Source organism: Peromyscus leucopus, chromosome 5, assembly GCF_004664715.2.
Source record: "Peromyscus leucopus breed LL Stock chromosome 5, UCI_PerLeu_2.1, whole genome shotgun sequence".
Lineage (NCBI taxonomy): Eukaryota > Metazoa > Chordata > Mammalia > Rodentia > Cricetidae > Peromyscus > Peromyscus leucopus.
In genome coordinates, this window is record NC_051067.1 from 58,308,777 (window position 1) to 58,331,976 (window position 23,200).

General features: G+C 42.2%; 1 protein-coding gene across 4 annotated transcripts in view; it reads right to left on the minus strand.

The window, feature by feature from the left end:
- The window catches only part of Sfmbt2 (Scm like with four mbt domains 2), a 186,559-nt gene that overhangs the window by 44,252 nt on the left and 119,107 nt on the right, over window positions 1-23,200 (minus strand). For all 4 annotated transcript variants that reach the window (XM_028891484.2, XM_028891440.2, XM_028891451.2 and 1 more), the window contains exons 10-13: window positions 18,817-18,899; window positions 11,052-11,178; window positions 3,408-3,521; window positions 1,564-1,606 (exon numbers count right to left, since the gene is read on the minus strand). In XM_028891484.2, coding sequence (XP_028747317.1) covers window positions 1,564-1,606; window positions 3,408-3,521; window positions 11,052-11,178; window positions 18,817-18,899 — 367 coding nt within the window. The remainder of the gene's footprint in view (window positions 1-1,563; window positions 1,607-3,407; window positions 3,522-11,051; window positions 11,179-18,816; window positions 18,900-23,200) is intronic.

Consider the following 23,200-nt stretch of genomic DNA (forward strand, 5'->3'; position numbering starts at 1 on the left):
TGACCCTAAAAAGTCTAGGGCTCAAGTGCCCCCGAGTGGCCAGCCCTGATCAATGAGTTTCTTCTGAACTTAGTATAATGTCTTCAATTACATTCTAGATACAACTGACATATAATTAATGTCAGACTTTTCCACTGTAATTGTCTAATTGAAAACAACCTTGAGGTGACTTTGGGCATCCTTACTCTGTGCCTATGAGGGTCACGACCATACTAAAAAGAAGACTCAAGAGGAAAAACTATAGACTGGTGATTGTTAAAATTTTAATTCTGGCTTGTTCTGTTAAGAGTTGAGATAGAAAGTTCATAAATAAATCCGTGTGTGTGTGTGTGTGTGTGTGTGTATGTGTGTGTGTATGTGTGTGTTATAGGAACATAGGAAAGCTGGGACACACGAGGGCTCATCTGTGCTGTCTGCATAGCAATCATGGTTTTTGAAAATTGACCTAAATGTCAAATAAACCACAACAGATATCTTACGATAGGGAGGGGTGCATCCTCCACAGCAGTGGATAACAGACTGTGTGGTTCCTTGATGCACAGAACTGCCACCAGCTGGGAATTTGTAGAAATCCAGATTCTCAGACCACACCCCAGATAGCTTAAATCAGAAATAGTGAGGACAAGGCCCAGCAATCCATGTGAGGTGAGAGGATCATGAATCCATGAACCGCAAATTAGGACTCAATCAAGAGTCTCTTGTTAATCTATCTGCTTCATGTTACATAGACAAACTGGAGCACAGTTACAAGCCCGACCCATGGCATTCAGTGATGATCACACATAAAATATCCTCAAAGCCATTATCCTCAGTCAATTATTGGTACAAATATTTGTTTCATTTCTTTGATTTATTTGTAAGCCTGAATACACGAAAAGGTGCTGTTTTCAGTTAACTTTATAACCGTATGTTTTTGTTCCTTAAGAAAACACAATCACTTCAGGTAGACAGAACATTTGGATGTATTTTAAATACCTTATAATGCACAAAAGACTCACCAGAAGTTCCAATTTTTCAAATACACCCTGCCCACATGAATAACACTTTACCCTAAAACATTCATTCCCCCAAAATTACACACCATAATGGAAAAACCCACAATTTTTACACGAAACCAAATTTAATATTTTTTAAAAAACTCGGAAGTATTGTTTTTAAATGGGAATGTTAAGATGTCAAGGGGTAAAGCAGCTTCTCACATTCAGCCAGCTGCGTGACAGGGGGTTCTGGGTGACACTGAAGTCTTTTGCCACTAGGCGCTCACGGTCAGCAAAACAGATCACCCATCTATAAACCACACTTGTCATATGAGGCCACCAAGAATCAGTACCAGAGACAGTAGTTTCCATCAGCGTGGAATAAAAAGTGAGAAATAACCATGGGGGCTGTAGAAGGCTTTGAGATTGGACACTGTATTTTGCACATAAAAACTGCACAAGGAATAAAAGCTGTCACCATCGATGATGACATGCTTGTTAGCTAAGGCCCCAAGAAAATCACACAGGCTCTTTATAGCTAATCATGCAATTTGGGAGGGGAAAAAAAGGAAGAAGAAAGACATACTTTTTTTCCGGCTGTACAACTGCAATCTTTCTCTTCTTTTCTACTGTAAAACAGGAAAACAAAATGAAAATGACATTGTTAGTGAGGTTAGTCCTTTTTTAATAGCTTAGTGTAAAAGTGCACCCTGTTTTATTTATTTAGAGACAGGGCCTCATTCAGGCTAGAACTGGATATGTAGCTGCCAGCAACCTTGAATGTCTGGTCCTCCAGGACCCACCTCCGAAGTGCTAGGATTACCTGGGTGCACCACCACGCCCAGTTTGTGCAGTGCCGGGCCTGACCGAGCTCAGGCTTCAGTGCATGCTGGGTAGGCGGCCATGTAGGTATGCACTGTCTGTCTCCACAGAGCTGCTTCCCCAGCCCCTCATTATTTCTGAATAGGACAGGAATCATTTCTCTAAGCCTTTTCAGCCTCTAAATAATGAGGATAGGTTTTGAGGACAAATCCTTAATTACTATCATTTTTTATTAAGATGAGTCCTGGGTCTATTCTTATAACTAAAAAGTTGCTGAAGTCAAGCCACAAATTTACATACTATCTACTAGCATAGAACAGATATGGTTTTATCAAGTATGAAAATTTTGTAAGTACATTTAATCTTATCACTACACTGACTATTTAATGTTAAAGGTCACTTTTAATAAGGACGATAAGGAGAACACATATTGTACTGCACATAAACACACATTAAGATAAATTGTTGCAAGCTCGACAGAAATTGTGATAAGGTGAAGAATACTTCCAAAATAATATAGCCCCAAGTCAACCTCAATGAGAAGAAAACGCTGAATTAGTGGGAGGGGAACAGGCAGTTCGCAATGTGCATGGTCAAATATTCAAATAAACCAGCAAATAATGATCTGGGGAGATGAGAACACACTCTGGCACTATTTCTTTGAAGACTGTTTTTGTTTATAATTATGCAAGTGTGTCTATGTGGGGTTATGTGTATGTGATTCCAGCCAAGGGTGCCAGATCCCTTGGAACTGGAGGTTCAGGTGGTTTTGAGCTGCCTGATGTGGTGCTGGGAACCGGACCCAGCCATTTCTCCAACTCCAATATTTGTGTTCATTCCTCACGCACACACTGTGCTGCACAGGAGGCAAACGAACTCTTATCCCACCAAACTCTAATAGTTGCAGGAATCTGATTATGGTTAACAAATGCTATGACTGGCATGGTGGCGCACGCCTTTAATCCCAGCACTCAGGAAGCAGAGGTAGGCGGATCTCTGTGAGTTCGAGGCCAGCCTGGTCTATGTAATGAGTTCCAGGACAGCCAAAGCTACATAGTGAGACTTTGTCTTAGAAAAAAAATGCTGTTGTTAGAAAATGCGGAATTATCTGAATCAAGACTGATTAACAACAAAAGTGTATATAAATCAAGCTAAGGCCTACCTTTTTATAAAGGTGATAATCATTTGTTAGAAATAAATATTAACAGAGGAACTGGAGAGATGGTCACTCACATGTACATATACCCACACATAAACACATACATACACACAAAGTAAAAAATAACCTGGGGAACATAGTGAGACCCTTTCTCAAAAACTGGGGGAAAAGAAAATTAAAAATGTGATGTTTAATCTCTGCTTTCCCAAGTCAAAACAATGAATTACGTGGCCTCCTTTAATTGACTCCTTACTGTCGCCTATAAAATATGTCCAAATGTCTGTTTGATATCACCACTTAAAGAATAATTGAGACAATAATAACATAGGCATTCCTTAGGACATCTAGGACCTTTATTTTCACAACTTCCTGTACCAACTCCCCCATTTATTCACCAAGATTGTGGACACTATGTGTTCGATCATCCCATCCCACTGGACAACACTTACAAACTGTTTTTTGTGGTGTAGTTAAAGGGTAAAAATTCGCTTCACACCAGCCTACGGGGAATATATCCATGGAATCCATGTCCACAATGACCTCTGGGATTGGAGGTTGCAGACCTGTGTGGAGAAGAAACCAACATAATGGGTACCAAAAATAAACAGAAGGAAACACACACACACACACACACACACACACACACACAAGCATCCCTAAGACTCAGAAATGCATTCCTGCAAATGTTTTAAAAAAACGATAATAGCATAGAGGATGGTTTGTACATTGTGTAGTCTTAAGATGGGTACAAATATTGAAATTACTTAACGGTGAGAATCTGAGATGTTTCAAATAAAACAGGAGTTTGGGAAAAAGATATATATTGCCCTAAAAATGAGGAGGGAAGAAGGATGCTGGGAAAAATTGGATCAGAGCCAGATATGCTCAAAAAGGGACCAGATGTCCCCTTTCCTAAGAGTAGCTGTGAAATTAAAGACATGTGGTACAACTTGTAAGCCACCGTGACAGAATTTGTTCCACACCAAGCAAAGAGTAACTGTCAACTAAATAAAAGCAAACTTTACAGCCAAAAGCAACAACTATAGGGAAACCACTGTTTAGGAACAGACTAGAGATAAGGCGATTTCCTGAGAGGATGTGTTTGTCTCTCAGCTTTGACTGGAGTGACTCGTATATGTATGTGTATGTGTATATGTATGTGTGTATTCATGTTTGTGTATGTGCAATTGCATGTGTGTGAGTGCACTCCCATGTGGAGGCCAAGAAGTCAACCTCCAATGTCACTGGCCACACGCACCTGTACCTTAGTTTTTGAGATAGGGTCCCTTACCCTGAGATCCTAAGTAGGCTCACCAGTGACCCTCAGGCATCCACCTGTCTCTGCATCCTCATGTTCCCCACCCAAAGGTTAAATCCTAAGAGCTTATTCACCAGGCCAGGCAGCCTGGTCAAAATGGCGAGCTCCAGATTCTGTGAAAGACCATGTCTTGAGGAAATACAATGGAAAGAAAGCAGAGGAAGGCACCAAAGTCCCTCCCTGCCATCTGTACAGGTACACACAGGCTGTGAATAGGATGAATGAAAGCAGCTGGAGTGTATGCATATGCAACATCCATATATACCATAGCAAAGGGGGGGAGAGAAACAGGGAGGGAGGGAGGGAGGGAGGGAGGGAGGGAGGGAGGGAGAGAGAGAGAGAGAGAGAGAGAGAGAGAGAGAGAGAGAGAGAGAGAGAACAAACACATGCTCAAGTAAGCAATGTGGGTATCACCCACGAAAATTTTTCCTGACCCCCATCTTTTAAACGCCATTCTGGATGGTGAGTAGCAATTGCTTATTTACTTTTATCAGCCTTATCAATTGCTGTGTTTATCACAGAAGTGTAGATACATCTGGCCAGGTTCCAGATAACCTTTTGAGGGCAAGCTTATTATTTCCAAGCCTGGAGACCCAACAGCTTTACGAAATGATGCATGTGTCCAGGACTCTTGCTCGCTCGCTCGCTCCAGCACTCCTGGGATTACAGAAGCAAGCCCAGAGGCTTCATCAAAGACTCGAGGCATTATCTGTCACTTCGCATGTAAGCACAACACACTGCATGGAATTCTTGAAGGAACAAAAATAGTTATGAAAAGAAAAGAAAAGAAAACATCCTTCTAGATGAGACCACAGCTGAGCTCTGCCTTTGTCTCAGCTGCATCTCCTCAGCATCACTTTCCCTCTCACACTTGGGTAGAAGTCCATCTCAAAACCCATTAGGAAGCAGACAGCCCCTCCACGGGAAAGTGCTGAAATAAGGTAGGGTGTATTCAAGTGATGGAACAATCTGCGGCTATTTAAATATTTAATGTAATGATCTCCAAGATGTGTCGTGGAGTGAGGAAAGACAGGCTGAGCCTGTGAGTGTAAGGCACGTAACGCTGTTTTCAAGGGGTGATGACATGTCTAATTATGTATGCATGAAATAAATCTGAGAGTAAATGTGAAATACTAACGGTGGTATCCCCTGAGAAGAGACCAACAGTGAGATACTTTGTGGGTTCTGTACCTTTGTGGATGTTCTCTTTTACACACGGCTTCCACAATCTCCAGCACAGTCAAGAAGAAAAGAAGTTCTTAAGAGATGGCGGCCCCTGAAACTGCTATTGGTTTCTGTAACAAACTATATTTATTCTTCCTGTTTGTTCAGCAGCATTGAGGGAGCAAAGTGCACAAGAGGTTGTGAATAGACACTGTGCTGGGTGTGGTGGAGAGGTGGGAACAGGGTCACACAGAATAGCTTATAACACTAACAATAACATTAGCGTGTTGGAGGGTACTTCCTCTTTCTAATGGAGAGAGACTAGGATCCTTGAAGGAACAGATTTGTGCAGGAAAGGTGCTACCTCAGCTGGAACTGTGGACGTCCCTACATCAGCAACCCTCAGCACTGGTCAGACTGGAGCTGCTAGCGTCACAGTCGGACTGATGACTACCGAACTCATGCAAGAAAATGAGTTGCAAGGATGAGAAACAGAAGCACCACGTCTATTCAGGAAGAGAGTGCTATTCTGACTGCAATGTTTTAACTCCGAATAACCCATGAGCTTCTCACATCTTAATAATCTTGCCAATGAAGTGGCCAGGTCTGTGAAGAATAAAGAGACGAGATGGGGCTGAGGAGATGATTGACTCGGCCAAGTGCTTGCCATACTGGCACAAGTTTGGCTCGCCACCACTCGAATAAATTCTAGCTGGGCTGGGTGGTCTGTCTGGAATCCAGACCCATTGGCAGAGGAGACACGGGAACCCCCGAGGAAGCTGGCTAACTATACTACCTGAATCAGCAAGCTCTGGGTTCAAATGAGAGAATATGTAAGGTGGAAGGCAAACTAACACCAATTTCTGGCCTCTGCATGAAAGTGCATACACACATATGCATGTGCACACACCTATGCATGTGCACCTACATACATATGAACATACGTACATGCACACTGCTACACATATGCAGGCAAATAAAGGACAAAGCAAATCATTATGGAATAAGATACAGGCATAAAAGTATTAGTATTAGTAGTAAATCTTGCACAAAACTATGTTCAGACAAGTACTGCAGGACTACCTCCATGGGGGTTATAGGAAGTAAGCAGAGACAGAACAGCAGCGGCTAAAGATGGAGTGAAATCTGTGGGAGTTTAGGGCAATGGGTACCAAGTTTCCATCTGAAGATAAGAAAGTTCTGCAAATGGATGCTGATGGTGTTGCGTAATGATGTTCATTAATTTAATACCACATGCCCAGGCACTTCAAAAAGTTTAGTCAAAAGAGTAAACTTTACACTGTATTTATTTTGCCACAATTTTTCAAAGGCACAAAACCTTTTACAACTAAAATTTCTAAATTTTAAACAACTCTGAACACAAACCTAAGTTATTCAAGTTTCTTGAGCAATCAATGTATTAAACACTGGGAATTTGAGCTGAGTACCATTGGGTCTCCCATGAAATGTGCAATAAAGTTCTACACACAGATAAACAGGTAGACAATGCTTAATCCACACACTCCCAGATGCAAAATGATACCAAATTTTACATTTCAGAGTGCCATTATGACACTTTATAAAGAAAGCAATCCAGTATGAAATTTGGTTATTTTGTACAGTCTCTTAAAAATATTCATAAAGTTACTTTCAGACCCCTCCCTCTCCTCCCAACTTGTCTCTGAGAGAGAGAGGGGGGGGGGATGTGATTTCACATTTCGATGTGGATCCCACATACAAGCAAATATTCAAAAATCCTAAAGACTTGCTCTCAAGCATTTTGGATAAGGGACTGGCATCTTATACCTCATAATGTATCCAAAAGAAAGGATTCTGAGAAAGCGGTGCCACAAAAGAGGCCAAAGAAGGCAACACAATGCTCTGACCCCACTGAAGGACAAAAGAACCATGAAAACACGTAAACCGCCGGGCTACATCTGCTGCATAAGAAAGTGACCTGGGGTAAGGTTCCCTAGTTTGTGAGATGACCAACCGACGAGCACGTAGTCCAGCTCACGGCTGCAGTACTGGAGCTGTTAAAACTGAAAGTATGGCGCTATCTAGGAACAGTGTTCATAGCTTTAGATAGGATTACCTACACTAGAATAACGAGAAGAGAGAAAGCAGTACAGGTCCATCCCAAGACACTAATCCCTGGTACAATATGTCTCCCTTCCAGTCAGTGGTGTGTGAGAATTAGAATCTTTTTCCAGTGTGGACTAAAAATATTACATTAATCTCATATACTTTATTCATTGATTTATTTCTAACAAAAGACCTTCTAAAGATACTTAAAGAATGATCTGGCTTCTTAAGGAGTCAAATATTAACTAGAAATGATCATTTTAATTAACTAAAAGTGGTCAATCAGCCATGCACTGAAAAGACTTCAAACTGATTTAATGCATTAAAATAACTAATAACATTGTTGTAAAGACTTTTATAAATTTAAAGTGTCAAATAAATGGCCTGTAATCAGAATAATGATTACCCTATAAAGTAATTTAATAGCCACAAAGTGACCATAATGAAGCTCTACCATTTTATCCCCAGGACCAAGGACAGGGATGCTATGTGTAGATAAAATTGTGAAGTGAAGAGAAATCGGTGCCACTGTGCTGTCACTTTTAGAAGGTAAAAGGACCTCTAAGGTCAAAGTCCCAACAAAACAAAATAAAAACCAAATTCATGCGGAACCAAGAAGATGGTCTGGAATTTAATGTATGATGTGTGTGTGCATGTGTATATGTGTGTGTACACCTTAGCACACTCACACACATATAGAGGCCAAAGGACAGTGTTGGCCATCTGACTTTGAGACAGAGTCTCTCCAGTGAACCTGGAGCTCATCAACACAGCTGGACTGGCTGACCAGAGTGTCCCTGGGATATACCTCCCTCTGCCTTCCCAGTCCTAAGATAACAGGAGCACTCTGGATCAGCTGTTTACATGAGCACTCAGCATCAAGCTCTTTACATGGGTACTCAGCATCCAAATTTAGGTTCTCACACTGTCACAGCAAATATCTTTTAAGTTAAGAAACAGGTGCATGATTTTGACCACTAATGCCATATACTGTTCAACAGTCATTAGAAAATATTCAACCAGTTGCTTACAAGCACTTTTTTAAAATATAAATTAGGTCTGGAAAATGGATACTCTTTTTTCAAATTTTTGCTTCCTAGTTTTCAATACACAGAGCACTGTAAAAAAAAAAAATAAGAATGCACGTGAGGTGGGGTTATTTTTTTGTTTTGGGTAGATTTTCTTTTTCCAGTAAAACCCAAAATTTGTATCTTGAGGAGATCAGAACAACAACAACAAAAGTATGGTCAAAAATGTTAAGCATGCATTAAATGTTGCTCATCACTCTCTTAAGAAGTAGGAAGCTGCGGCGTCTAGTGAATTAAGCAACAGAAAATGTCAAGAGCATTGAAAATGACTCCCAGGCAGATCCTAATGGCTTAGCTGGTTTCTCCAGCTATAAAAATCAGGACACTCTTACCGCTGTTTGTGTTAGGTAATTAACAGCTGCAAAGTATACTAAAAGGAGAAACTGCTAAATAAATAATGACTGCCACGGAATCTCAACCATAATGTGCTAAATAATAAAGAGGAAACACAGGCTTCTAACGTCACCATTTCTGTCTCGCAGTTAATGCAGAGTCTCGTTAGTGTGGCTCAGCACACACAGAAGATACATGAGTGATGAGAAGCCACAGGAGTGATCTTGTGGCTCCAATAGCAACTGATCTGAGTCTACAAGTAGCAACAAAAATCAAAGGTGTCCCCTCTGTAACTGTAAGTATCACCATTTTGCCCATGACTTCGATTGCTTCCAAGCAGAAACCATTCACTAGGAATCCACAAAGCGAAACCCATTCTCAGAATTCCACTTAATTCAGATGGATTTGGGCACCTAAACTACAGCAATGTTTACATTACTATCTGGAAAACAATGACATCTAAGATGACTGCTTCACATCTTCCAATCTATTTAACTGTAGTGTTTATGAGACTATAAACTAACCTGAGAACTTGGTATGTGATTTTCAGACTTGCTTCCACAGGAAATAAGGATCACATGATATTAGTACCAAGTCTAGCCCTTTCTTCCACACCTTCTTTCCCAATAGTGTATTGGTTTGAATTAGAATGTCCCTAATGAACCCCAGCTCCTGGAATTATTTGGGAAGGATTAGGAGCTGTGGCCTTGTTAGAGGTGTGGCACGGGGAGCAAGCTTTGAGGTTTCAAAAGACTCTTGCCATTCCCACTGTTTCCTCGCGAATGCAGGTCAAGATGTGAACTCTCAGCAGGTCGTGATGCAGCCTTTGCTCCACCATCATGGACTCTAACCCTCTGAAGTCATAAGCTCAATTAAATGCTTCCTTTGTATAAGTTGCCTTGGTCATGGGGTTGTATCAAAATAGAAAAGCAACTAAGACAAATAATGACAGGAACATGTCATAAGATATAAATGATGCATTGCTGTGAGATGGTCAAATTGCTCTGATTGGTCAATAAATAAAACACTGATTGGCCAGTGGCTAGGCAGGAAGTACAGGCGGGACTAACAGAGAGGAAAAAAGAAAGAACAGGAAGATGGAGAGAGTCACTGCCAGCCGTTACCATGACAAGCAGCTTGTGAAGACGCCGGTAAGCCATGAGCCACGTGGCAAGGTATAGATTTATGGAAATGGATTAATTTAAGCTATAAGAACAGTTAGCAAGAAGCCTGCCATGGCCATACAGTTTGTAAGTAATATAAGTCTCTGTGTTTACTTGGTTGGGTCTGAGCAGCTGTGGGACTGGTGGGTGACAAAGATTTGTCCTGAGTGTTGGCAAGGCAGGAAAACTCTAGCTACAATGCATATACCAGGAGACCTAGAAGTCTCTTATAATCTTATCTGTTCTTATTGTGTTGCATATGCATCAAACATCTGAGTTCTGTCATTATGTTATGAAAAGATTGGAAATCCTTAGAGATTAAATCCACTCTAATTATTTCTAATTTAAAATGCAATGCATGGAAGACACAATGTTGTACCTAAATCTCAAAAGTTCTATTCACAAAATATATTACACTGTGAATTTTCTGCATATTCTAAAATAAACTATCTGTAAAGAACAGTTTCAACATCATTGAAGAAAAAAGCTTAAGTGTATTTGGAGAGAGAAACTATCAGTTAGTATTTTGAGGAAAAATTAAACATCTACAAAAGAAAACAAAATGAAGGGTATTGCCCACATTAAAATGCAAATATATCATTTTATACTCATAATGGCCAAGACCTCAAATACCATTTTTAGTGACTCATATTAATTTAATTGCAACATTAGCTTTTATAATCATAGATGTAAAAAGACCAGTGTGTTCCAAACATAATTATCTCGCCAGCATCTCATTTCATGAAATTATTAGTTAAGATGAGCGCCTCAGAATGAATTTGTATTTGATTAGTTTCACTTATTTAAGAACACTGAATAATTTAAGATCTGTTTAAACAGAGGGTAACAAGAGGGGCATTTATGAGAGTGCTGAATCTTCCTGTACCCCATCCTCTGGGGAGGACCCCCAAGTACTCCTAGACAGCAGCTTATTGTACCTACCTTCTAGGTGGAGCCATAACAACCGCCCCTTCACACTGACCACAGAGGCCACACACAGCTCTGCTGGATTCCTGGGGTTCACAGCTTCCAGCTTCATGTTCTTTGAAAAGCCCCGATTGAATGCTGCCTGAAAGAAAAAGAAAGCAGGCCTGAGCCAGCGGCTCTCAGAGGAGAATAGTGAGGAACTACAGAACTGGCCAGTGAAGACAGTAGCCACAATGGCATCTTACTGCTGAGACAGACAGGCTTGCTTTCCCCACTGCTCAAGAGTGAAGGGCCATGCATTCTTTATTGCATAGGTCAGGATCAGAACTGTGCTTAACACACACACACACTGGACACCTGAGACATCTTGCTAAAATGAATGAGGCTATGGACACATTCTTTCTCGAATAGTTTGAACTTCAATTCTATGAGCTTTCTAAAACACATCATTTTTCTACTCTTCTATATTCCTTGCTAAAATCATACCTAGGGTGTTTTACAAGGCAGATGGAGTATCCATCTGGTATCATTTTCTTTTAAAGGACATTTAAAGAATGCCCTTTAGCTTATAGCACAGGCCTGTTGGTAACAAATTCCTTAGTTTTCATTTTTCTGAAATCGTCTTTATTTTCTTATTACTTTTATTTGTCTTTACTTTTCTAATTAACTTTTAATTTTTTATGTATATGTAGTAGGGGCTGGGAGATACAAACAGATAGCTCAGTCAGTAAGGTACTTGTCATGTGAGCAAGAGGACCCAAGTTCAACCCCCAGAACCCATGTTTAAAAAAATGCAAGGTGTGGTGGCCCTTACTTGCAATCCCAGCTCTGGGGAAGGAGACAGACAGATCCCTGGGGCAGCTAACCAGTCAGCCTGGCCCCCTTGGAGAGCTTCAGGCCAACAGAGACTTTATATCAAAAAAAAAAATGTGGACCATAGCTGAGGAATGACACCTGACATTGTCCACAGACCTGTATACACACACACACACACACACACACATACACACACACACACACACACACACACACACACACACACACACACACGAAATACATATAGTAAAATTCACTGCTTAGGGTGTACTGGTTGATCTACAAAGATGAAGCTTTTGGACAAATGCACACAACCATATTCGCCCACAACTACAGTCACGGTGCAAAACAGCCCTTCACCACCTCCTCCGAACAACCTCACACTAGCCCTGTGTACCCAGTCCTTGACGCCCAGTTCCTAGTGGCCATCATGAATCTGGCTTTTGTTTCTGTAATTGCATGTATTTATTTTATATTATCACATAGATAGAGTCACATTCTATAAAACCTTTTGAGTCTGTCTTCCTTCACTTAGTTGATGGTTAATTTTAAAAGTCAACTTGCCACAGCATGGAATGAACTGGGAAGAGAGTCTTCGTGAGAAATAACTCAGATCATGTTGGCCTGAGAATCTTCGTGAGAAATAACTCAGATCATGTTGGTCTGGGAGCGTGTAGGGTGAGTGGGGAACTGTCTTGATTGTTGGTTGAGGGAAGACCTATTCTAAATGTGAATGGCAACATTTCGTGGGCTGGGTCATAAACCGTAGACAAGGGCAACACATAAAAACATAAGGAGGGGGTTGTTTTTCTTGGTGCTGTGCATGTTAAGTGACCAGCTTCAAGTCCCTGCCTTGACTTCTCTGGTCCCATGGACTATAATCTGGCATCTTTCTCCTAAGTAGCTTTGGTCAAGATATTTCATTGAAGCAACAGAAATGAAACCAGCACGCTTGGTAAAATGCATTTGAGGATCATTCCTGCGAGGATCATACGTAGTTTGTTCTATGTTATGGCTGAGTAGTTAATGTATACACGTTACAATTTATCAATCCATTTGTTGGTTAAGGGACATTGAACCATTTTCAAAACTTAGTTAGTTATTGTAAATGAAGCTGCTACAACCCTGCAGGCACATACACATTTTTGTATGATCAGAAGTACATGAAACCATTCAGGTTACCTTAACAAAATGCCACAGACTAAGTGGCTTAAACAACCAAATTAGTTATCTCAAAGTCCTAGAAGCTGAGACTGCAACATCAATCTTTCACCCGGTTGGCTCCAGCTGAGGTCTCCTTCTGTGACTTACAGATGGCTGTGTGAAACCTGTGTTCTCCCATGGTCATCCCTCTATGTGTATTTGGGTCCTGACTTACTCTCTCAATAAGAACACAGGTCACATAGGATTAGGACTTCATCTTATCATAGTTATTTCTTTAGACATCGTCACTCCAAACATCATCACATTTTGAGGGTTTCAGATATGATCATATGAATTGGGTAGACCAAGCTCAACCCTTCACAATAAATTTACACTTCTCTAGAAACAGAATTGTGAGGTGATATAAAAAATGGGTGTTAAATCTTTTATGGTATTTGGTTTGCAAAGTGGTCTCCTCACTTCTGCATTCCCACAAGTGTCCTAGTGGCTGTAACTCCCCAGGAGCATTGGCATGGCTGTGTTCCAAAATTCAGCCTTTCTAATAGTTACCTAGTTGCTGTGGGATGACCCTTCGGTATGCTGTGAATACGTATTCCTCTCATTGGTTAATAATAAAGCTGTTTGGCCTATGGGAAGGCAGGACAAGGTTAGGTGGAACAATGAAACTGAGGACTTGGATGAAGACAGGCAGAGTCAAAGGAAATACGAGCCCACTGCCCAAGTAGTAAGATGTCAGAGGACCAGTAAAGCCATGGCCGTGTGGCAATACATAGATGAATAGCAATGGGTTGATTTAAATGTAAGAGCTAATTAATAAAAAGCCTGAGCTATTGACCAAGGATTTATAATTAATAGAAGTCTCCGTGTGGTGATTTTGGGAAGGTGCTGCTGGATATTTGGGAACAGGCAGTGGGGACAGAAAACTCCACCTCCATTTACACCTAGTTGTCTTTGTTTGGCTTATGTGGCTGTGACAAAACATCCTGGCAAAAAAGTGACTTAGGAGAGAAAGCATTTGTTTTAACTCAATTCCAGCACATGGCCTATCATATCTGGGAAGTAAAGGCAGCAACAGCTTGAAACAGCTAGTTACATTATGTCCACAGTTAGAGCAAAGGGAACAAACACGTGAGTGTTTATTACCCTGCTTACTTTCTCTGCTCAGTCCAGGACCCAAACCCAGAGAATGACACTGTCCACAGTAGGCTGCCAAACTCAGGGAACGACACTGTCCACAGTGGGCTATCATACCCAGTGGATGACACTGTCCACAGTGGGCTATCATACCCAGTGGATGACACTGTCCACAGTGGGCTATCATACCCAGTGAATGACACTGTCCACAGTGGGCTATCACACCCAAGGAAAGACACTGTCCACAGTGGGCTGGGTCTCCCCATATCAGTTAAGGCAATCAAGACAATCTCCCATGAGCCAACCGATAAAGAAAACCCATCTCTGAGACTCTCTGCCCAGGCGATTCTCGATTGTATCAAGGTGACAATCAAAACTAACCATCACACTGGGGAAGCATCATCGTGCTTCTAACTTTCACAAGCCCTGCTTACTAAGCAGTAGCTTCTCGTTTCTTTGTCTTTCATACGCTAGGGGAGGTATCTGTTTTCACCTTCCTTCAGTCACTCCTAGGTCTCCAATCTCACAGGAGACTACTCCTTAAGATTCATCTGTCTTTTTCATTCTCCCTTGACATTTTTTTCTTTCCTCTCTGTTCTGTGCCTCCTGTAATTTCTACATTCAAGGTCAGTAACTCTAATTTCCATTCTGCTATTAAACTGAAGAATCCCTTTAGTTCAGACATCTTTCTCAATTCTAGAGCTTCTAGCTTTGACAGCTTTTATTTCCTATCCTTACATGCTTAACAAGGATACTTTCCTTTACATTTACTGTTATCAAATTCCAGGGTGTATCAGAAACACGTAGAGAATTAAAGAATCATCATTTCCAATAAGCCCCTAGGGGGCGCTAAAGCTGCTGGTGTGGGTATCACATAGGAAGACCACACTTTCCATCCCTGAGTTTTCAGTACAATAGGGGATGTGCAATATTTGTCTGCTAACCCCAGCATCAGAATCATGGTGGGTTTTTCTTTTCTTTTTCTTCCTTCTCAGAAGGAATACATTTTTCCCAGATTTTGTACGCCTTAGTTGAAACATGCATGTCCTAAATGCGATGACACAGAAATTCGGGATTGCGCTATATTCCCACAAGGCTATGTATGGGTTTTTTGCTTCTGTTTCTGTTCTCAGTTTTAGCAAACCATCTTCTCGACTGAATTCATACCACCAACTCTGTCTCCTTAGAAGCAATTTAAATGCCCACTCTGTTCTCTCCTCACCTGGGCTAACTGGAGACCTTCTGGGACATGGAGGATTCAAGAGTTCCCCAATGATGCAGGTGACATTTAATGAACAGGATTCTGAGCTTTGGCTCCCTGGTTCTCCACTGTCTGAAATTTTATCTTACTTTCTAGCATCTGTGTTTGCCTGGACTCTGGAGTCTGACTTATCAGGGCAGAAAGACCAAGTTTCACACCACTCCTTAATGTCTTACATGCTGTCAGCCTACGCTATCTTCACACTGTGAGTACAGAAATATGAAAACTGTTCATGGGCCTTCCTTCCAACTGCTTGCTCCGCTCCACAACATGTCTGGTTGTTTTTATTCATGCTCCACAACTTTGAAGTGAGTGTTTTTGATACTAGGTCTGGAGTTAAATAGCTATTTCAGAAAGATCAATTCTGTACGAGTTTTCTCAGTGCTATGAGCAAACTTCTCTCCAAATATTACTCTCAAATAAATCTGACTTTCGCCAAACAGTAGCTACTATAAATTGCAATCAAATATGCTAGAGTACTATAAAAACATATCTACTCTGAAATATATAAACTCATCTAAACAGATTTCTAGAACCAATAAAAGACTATCGTTATGTGACTCTTAAGGGGATAGATATCAGAGTCATTTAGATTTAAGTGTCTTTTTATAAAAGCAGTTGAAAAGGCAATTGTATCCTTATGTAATCAGAACAAAAATTATGTCCTGCATGCTTAAAAAAGTCAATTTCCTCCTTCCCTGTATATGTCTCTGGAAATAAGAGGCAGAGATGTTTATGGTGGACTTTTTTATGGTCCCCCTAACACACAAGTCACCCTCTTTTATTCACACAATTATGTATGAAGCCTCTTTCTGATAGCACAGCTGGATGGCTTCATGGAAAACCTTGAAGTTAAAAAGTATTTTATCTCACTTAATAAGGCAAAGCTACAACCACATAACCTCTTTTCATTTCCTCTCGCTGCTTGAGGGTAATTTATAAAAGATCAATAGCAAAACTGTTACCTCTGAGTTTCCTTTACTAAGCATTTGGCTATGTCAATCCATCCTAGAACCAACTCTGATTGTTAAAACGTCCCCAAGGGAAATGTCTTCCACACATCCAGTTCCACAGCTCTCCTCTAGTACACATGAGATGCGTGATTAAAAAATGAATTCGTAATAAGCATTCCATTAAAGAGCACTCGTAGCAAGCTAACAGATTCAGCAGAGTGCCACTATGCAATGCATAAGCCAGCAGGCAGACAACACTCCTGTCTATTAAATAAATGGGGAGCCAGAAACAAAAGCACTCCTAATGAATACACCAGCAAATTCATTAAGCCAGATTGCATCTTGGTGACTGAATCCTGGAAGCTCCAAAGACAACCTGGCATGTGGTTAATTGCTCCTGAATGAAATGCCATGCAGACACTCCTGGATAAAAGGAAATTTCCAGAGGGCTGGTGAGATGGCTCAGTAGGTAAAGTGTTTGCCATTTGAGCATAAGGACCTGAGTTCAGATCCCCAACATCCATGGAAAAAGCTGTGGGTGGCAGCTTATGTAATGCCAGCAGTGGAGGGGGAGGGGAAGAAAGATCCTGGGCCTCACTGGTCAGTCAGTCTAACAGAAACCAGTGGGCTCCAGGTTCCAAGAGAGACGCTGCTTTAGATAGATAGATAGATAGATAGATAGATAGATAGATAGATAGATAGATAGATAGATGATAGATAGATAGATAGATAGATAGATAGATAGATGATAGATAGATAGATAGATAGATAGATAGATAGATAGATAGATAGATAAATGTGGGGATTGAATGAAGCAGGCACCTAACATTAACCTCTAGGACCCCCCTATCCCCAATCTCTCTCTCTTGTGGAATTATGCTGCCATGGGAGAAACACACTCTAAAAATGGAACAAGGAGTGATGTGAAAATTTTCTTTCCAAAGCTAGAATCAAGGGAAGGAGTGTTTCTCTCGTGAGGTAGAAAGCACAATCTTCAACGGGTTTTGAGGCATCATGGGCTATTTCCGCAGTCCTCTGTGAAAGGCAGGCTAGTAGATTCTGAGAGAGTGACATCAGCACAGTATAAAGTCATGTGTCACTAGACTTGACAAGCCTCAAGGGGTCCTGGAACATAGCCATGCCTGTCTCCATCACACAGTTTAAAACATACACACACACCCATAGTGCCATGCTGCTACAGAGAAACTGCTCCTATAGGTTAATATCGTTAACTGAAAGGTCAGATAGTCAAATGAGTCCTTATTTCGAATCCTGCTGCTGATGTTGCTCTGTATTTAGGAGCACACATGAACTCAGTCATCAAACTACTTCATGTTTCATCATCTCAATTTGACTTATGCACAGCCAAGCTTCTCTGAAGCCAATGCCTTCCCTTCTTGCCCTTTGAATTCTGTTGTCCCTGTGGCACAGACATCTGTGTGGGTGGACAGTCAGTCAATAAGTCTGGGATCACAGGGTCAGAAGCAAGCCTTTGATTTGCAAATGCTACGCAGTGTGGGAGCTGCAGGTCAGAAGTAAAAGGGGTGTGTCATTTTTTTCTTAGCATAAGGGATTTACTTTCCTAACTACAAATACGTTGAACACACTTGGCGATACTCACTTCATTTTTAAAACAGAGGTAACAGCTCAGATCCTTTGCCATGGTCTCCATGGTTGAAGAAACTTAAAGGACCGATTTTGCCAACTACTTCACCAAACTTTACCACCTCATGCTACTGAGTAAGTTTATTTATCTATTTCCAGTTTATGTCACTAAAATACTACTGCAATGACAATAATCTAACAGTTTAAAGTAAGCACTTCCCAAAGCTGCTCGGCTGATGTCTTACTAGTAATGAAAGCACTTCCTAAAATGTTTGTCTGTCTGTCATCTATCTATCTGTCTGTCTGTCTATCTATCTATCTATCTATCTACCGATTGAAAACAAAGTATCTTGTAGCCTGGGCTAGCCTTGAACTCACTATGGAGTAGAGAATGGCTTTGAACGTCTATTCTTCCTGCTTTTACCTACAAAGTGCTGCGATTACAGGCATTCACTCCCACACCTGGTTTATGCAGTGCTGGGAATTGACTCACTCACTCTAGGCAAGCATTCTACAAACTAAACTCCATTCCCAGCCCAGGATTACACCCTTTGATAAACCTCAGGAGCAAAGCATCTCTGATCCTTGACCCTTCCAAAAGTGGAAACTAAATTCCAGCATGTTCAAGCCAGCTCCCGTGCAGTTGTTAGTCAGCTTACCAGAGCAGCCTGGCCTCATCCACACAACATGAAATGAAACTTGTTTGGAAACCTGTGATGGTTCCACGGTCCTGCTGTGCAAGGCCGACCTCCACATCTGATCATCGAACAGGGGAAAAAACAACTCATGCAGTGTACACGGCATTGCATCTACAACTTCAAATGGGAACCAATGGGAAGTGTCTTACATTTCTGAAGCAGAAGGGTGGTGCTTCTTCTGCCCCGTGCTGCTTGTGGTAATCTGCCCAGTCAAAGTCCTGGCCCGAGTAACCTGTGAGGAAGGAAACACACAAGGCCTTAGCCGAGCTGGATTCGTGTCAAGGATCAGCCTGGATCGGGTATCTTAGGAAAACTTAAGTTTAGAAGCCAAGAGTGGAGTCTGTGAGAGCCTCACGGCTCTTGAGTTTCCTGGATCACATGAAACATTTGAGAAAGCGGAAAGTGTTCAGTACAGGTAAGGGAGGTGTGCTATCTATCAGACGCTTACCTGGGACCTGACCCCTGGCGAAGGAAGTTGGTAGCAACCATCTGCCTTAGACAGACCCTTGACAATGGGGAGATTTGCTGCTCAGAACGGCAGAGAGAGAATCTGACAGAGAGAGGGGGTGAGAGCAAGAGAAAGAGAGAGGGGGGGATGTGGGGCACTTGTGCCAAAACTATGCTTCAGAAGTCTCTTAAGGACTTATTTGGGGAACTTGAACTGGCAGAGAGGGCAGGCACTAGGTGAAGTTACCAGTGATACTGCTGCCATCGAGGCTGGGTGTACTTTTGCCTGCCCATTCTTCCTAATCAAAGTAAACAAATACAGACACCCTCTCCCCTTCCTTTCAAGACCATGCGTCAGGGTGACTGCACTGACTACGTGTGTATGAGGTGGGGTGCTCCACCCAGCTAGGCCTTGCTCATTTAGGATCCAGAGGTGCTTTCTTCTTCTCCCAGGCCTTGTCTTGTTTGCCAAGGTGAACACAGACACAGACACACACACAGACACACACACACAGACACACACAGACACACAGACACACACACACACACACACACACACACACACACACACACACACACACACACACTACGAAGGAGGAGAAGGAGGACAGGAGAAAGAAGCCACATAAAGGAAGATCTGGGTGATTCAATTAAAGTCAGCACACTTGTTTCTCAAGCCCCTCCCAGAATCCTCTACCTCAAAGCCTCACCACAGAGAGGCCCTGGTCTCTGTTCTGCACCCTCAGCAGGGCAGTACCAAGGCCTTTTACCCTCCTGCTTCCTTCCTTTCTTAGGGGGACTTTGTCACACAAACCTCTGCTTCTCCAGTGGCTCTGTCTGCGTTTATACTTTAAAACTCCCCTCTGCTCTTCCCCCAACCCAGCAGGGCTACGTGTACTAAAAACAAGGGCCCGCTGGCTCAGACAAGCTGAGGTGGCTAAAGTCAGCGTTTGCTTCCATGTAGACTTGCTTCCCTGTAATTCTGCTACTTCCTTGGTTAATTCTGTTAACCGAATAAAAACAAAAGTTGGTGGGAGGGCTGGAGAGAGCACTCGGGGTTGTGAGCACTTGCTACTCTTCCTGAGGACCTAAGAGGTTCCCAACACCTAAGCCAAGCATCTCAGTAACCCCAGCTCCAGAGGACCCCAGGCCCTTTTCTGGCTTCCAGTCACCACCACACACACGGGACACACTCACAGACATACACATACACAAAGCTACAAATTAAAACTTCATGGGATTATGGTGTGGAAGTAGCTGGAAAATTCAAAAGGGATGAATGGCCAAATGTTTTCATGTCTGTTTGAGTTTGTGTATACTCAGGAAGGAATATGTGTGTGGAGGGCAGAGAACAACATTTACTATTGTTTCTTAATGCCACCTATGTTTGGTTTTGTTTAAAACTGGAGTGCCCAGTGGCCTGGAACTCAACAAGCAGCCTCTGACAGCTGGCCAAAGAGCCCTCGGGGATTTACCTGATTCTGCCTCCATAGCCCTGGGATTACAGACACGTGCCACTCCAGACATGGCTCCTTTCACATGGGTCCTGGAGACTGAACTCTGGTCCTCATGTGTGAGAGACAACCACTTTCCAACGGAGCCATCTCTCCAGTACCAAGTATTTTCTGATATTCATACAAATGTATGACTTGCATTTGGGTGTTCTGTATGGCTCATATCTGTTCAGATCAAATCTTCTGACTCAGAAGTCACCCCTGGTTGTCACATACACATGTTTAGCTGGGTTTTCTACAGCCAGTTTCGAATGGGCTGCCAAATGTCACCCAGAGGGCCATCTTGGACCTGCATTCAACCCTTCTATACATCCAGAGTGCAACAGTGTCCACGGGGAAGCCATTTCTAATCTAATAATTTCTAGATATAATCAAGTCTTACTGGGCTTCATCTAAGCAGCAATTAATTATCTTGACCCTAAAACTCACTCATTTACTTGAAAATTGGAATGGCTTAGACTTCTCCTCCCCCTGCTCTTGGGGACTGTTATTCATTCCGTCATTTAAAATTCTTTTCCTTTGGGCTGATAATGAGCTCTTTTTGTAAGGCAGTTTTGAGACAGCTCAGAAAATAACTACTACATAAAAAACAAATTGCCATGGATTGTATAATAGAGACAACAGGGGTCAATTACACTCATTCATCAACTAAGACAGAACAAGAAGTACTGAGGCTTAAGCACAGCCAGGAAAACGTGTTGTAAACCAGGAGGGAGGGAAGAAAACAGCAAAGGGGAGGGGGGAAAGAGGAAATAAAACGCCTCAAGCTACCACAATTCCTAAGAAGCCACCTAGGGAGACTGTGTGAAGGGCAGCCATTAAAAGTATTTAAGTCTTTATTGCTATTTATTTTGAATGACGACATTCCAAATGGTATGGGTGCGAGGGGGAAGAGGTTGATGACCCATTCTGTGATAAAAATTAACAGACGTCCAGCAGCTCTACTTGCAGCCATTAAGTATGGTTGTGCAAATGGACAGTGCCTTGGAAAAAGTTACAGTGTAAAAGAGTTACGCCCTTTGACACAGTTTCATCCCTAGGAACTTATCCCATAAAATGACCCCTCCAACTGAAAAATGGATTATATTTTAGGAAATGTATGGGAAGATTATGAAACTTTAGAGAAGGCAGAAATAACTTTGCACTAACAAAAAATGACATGAGATTTACCCAAGACATCTCTAAGCCCCTAGGATATCATACAGGCATGAAACTGTGTGGTTTGGGGGGGAAAATCATGAAAAAATAATTGTTAAGGCTTTGGCTAAAAAGACTAACTGCCAACATATGGAATTACTGGAGTTATGCAAACTATGGAAGAAGAGAAAAATGTAAGAAAAATAATTGTTTTGAACTTGTGGCAAATGTCTTCAACCTCTTTGTACTTTTTAAAGTTTTCACTCATGATTGTGAAAGGATTTCAGCAATAAAAAAAATTGTTAGTCTAGCTTCTTTGTTCTAGTATAATGCATAGTCAGATTGTGTGTCACATGCGGAGTGACCCCTACCAAAGTCATACTCCTTAGCTTCACCAATCTAGATTTTATCCAAATGCAGAGCCTCTGAGGGAGGCCTTACTTTGGTACAAAGAGGTGAGTCAATACTACCTCAAGGACTGCTCCTTGCCTGAGTCTTAGAACGGGGTTATCAGAAAAGGCAGAGGAGGTACCAATCTAAAAAGTCTGCTGTGATGGAGAGAGGACTCAGCTAGTACAGTGCTTGCTTTATAAGCATGAGGATCTGAGTTCTATCCAGAACCTGTGCTTTGAGAGAGAGAGAGGGAGAGGGAGAGAGAGAGGGGGAGAGGGAGAGGGAGAGGGAGAGGGAGAGGGAGAGGGAGAGGGAGAGAGAGAGAGAGAGAGAGAGAGAGAGAGAGAGAGAGAGAGAGAGAGAAGAAGGAGGAGGAGGAGGAAAGAGGGAGAGGGGAGTGGAGGTCAGGGCAGGGAAGGGAAGGGGAGGGGAGGGGAGGGGAGGAGAGGCAGGGCAAGACTGAGGAGGGGAGGGAAGGAAAGGGGAGGGGAGGGGAGACAGGGCAAGGCAGGGGAGGGAAGAAAAGGGGAGGGGAGGGGAGGGGAGGAGAGGCAGGGCAAGGCAGGGGAGGGAAGGGAAGTCAGGTGTAGTGATGCATGGTGATGAGTCACAGAACAGAGGAAAGAGACCCAGCTCTTTGAGGGTGTGGGGGATAGGCCCTGCATGGAAATGGATCTGTGAGCCCAAACACCCAGGTGTGAATTGGAATATGGTAAAGCTGGGATAGAATAAGCTGGTGAGAACACAATCCTAATGGTACAGTCATAATAGAAAACACATGCAGAGCAGTTAGACTTTCCAATATAAGAAGACCATGTGCTGGTGTTTTATACACAAACAGCAACGGAAAACAAAAATGGGAGCCATGCAAAGTATTGAATATTCATCTACACATCTCAGGACTCTGTCCATGGTCACTGAAAACAGTAGATGGACATTCATCCATCCCATCCGAGTTCTTCTTTCTACTTCTCTTCACGGAATCATTCAGAAAAGCAGAGGAACGCGAGGCAAGAGGCGAGGAACCAGAGCTGGACTGGCA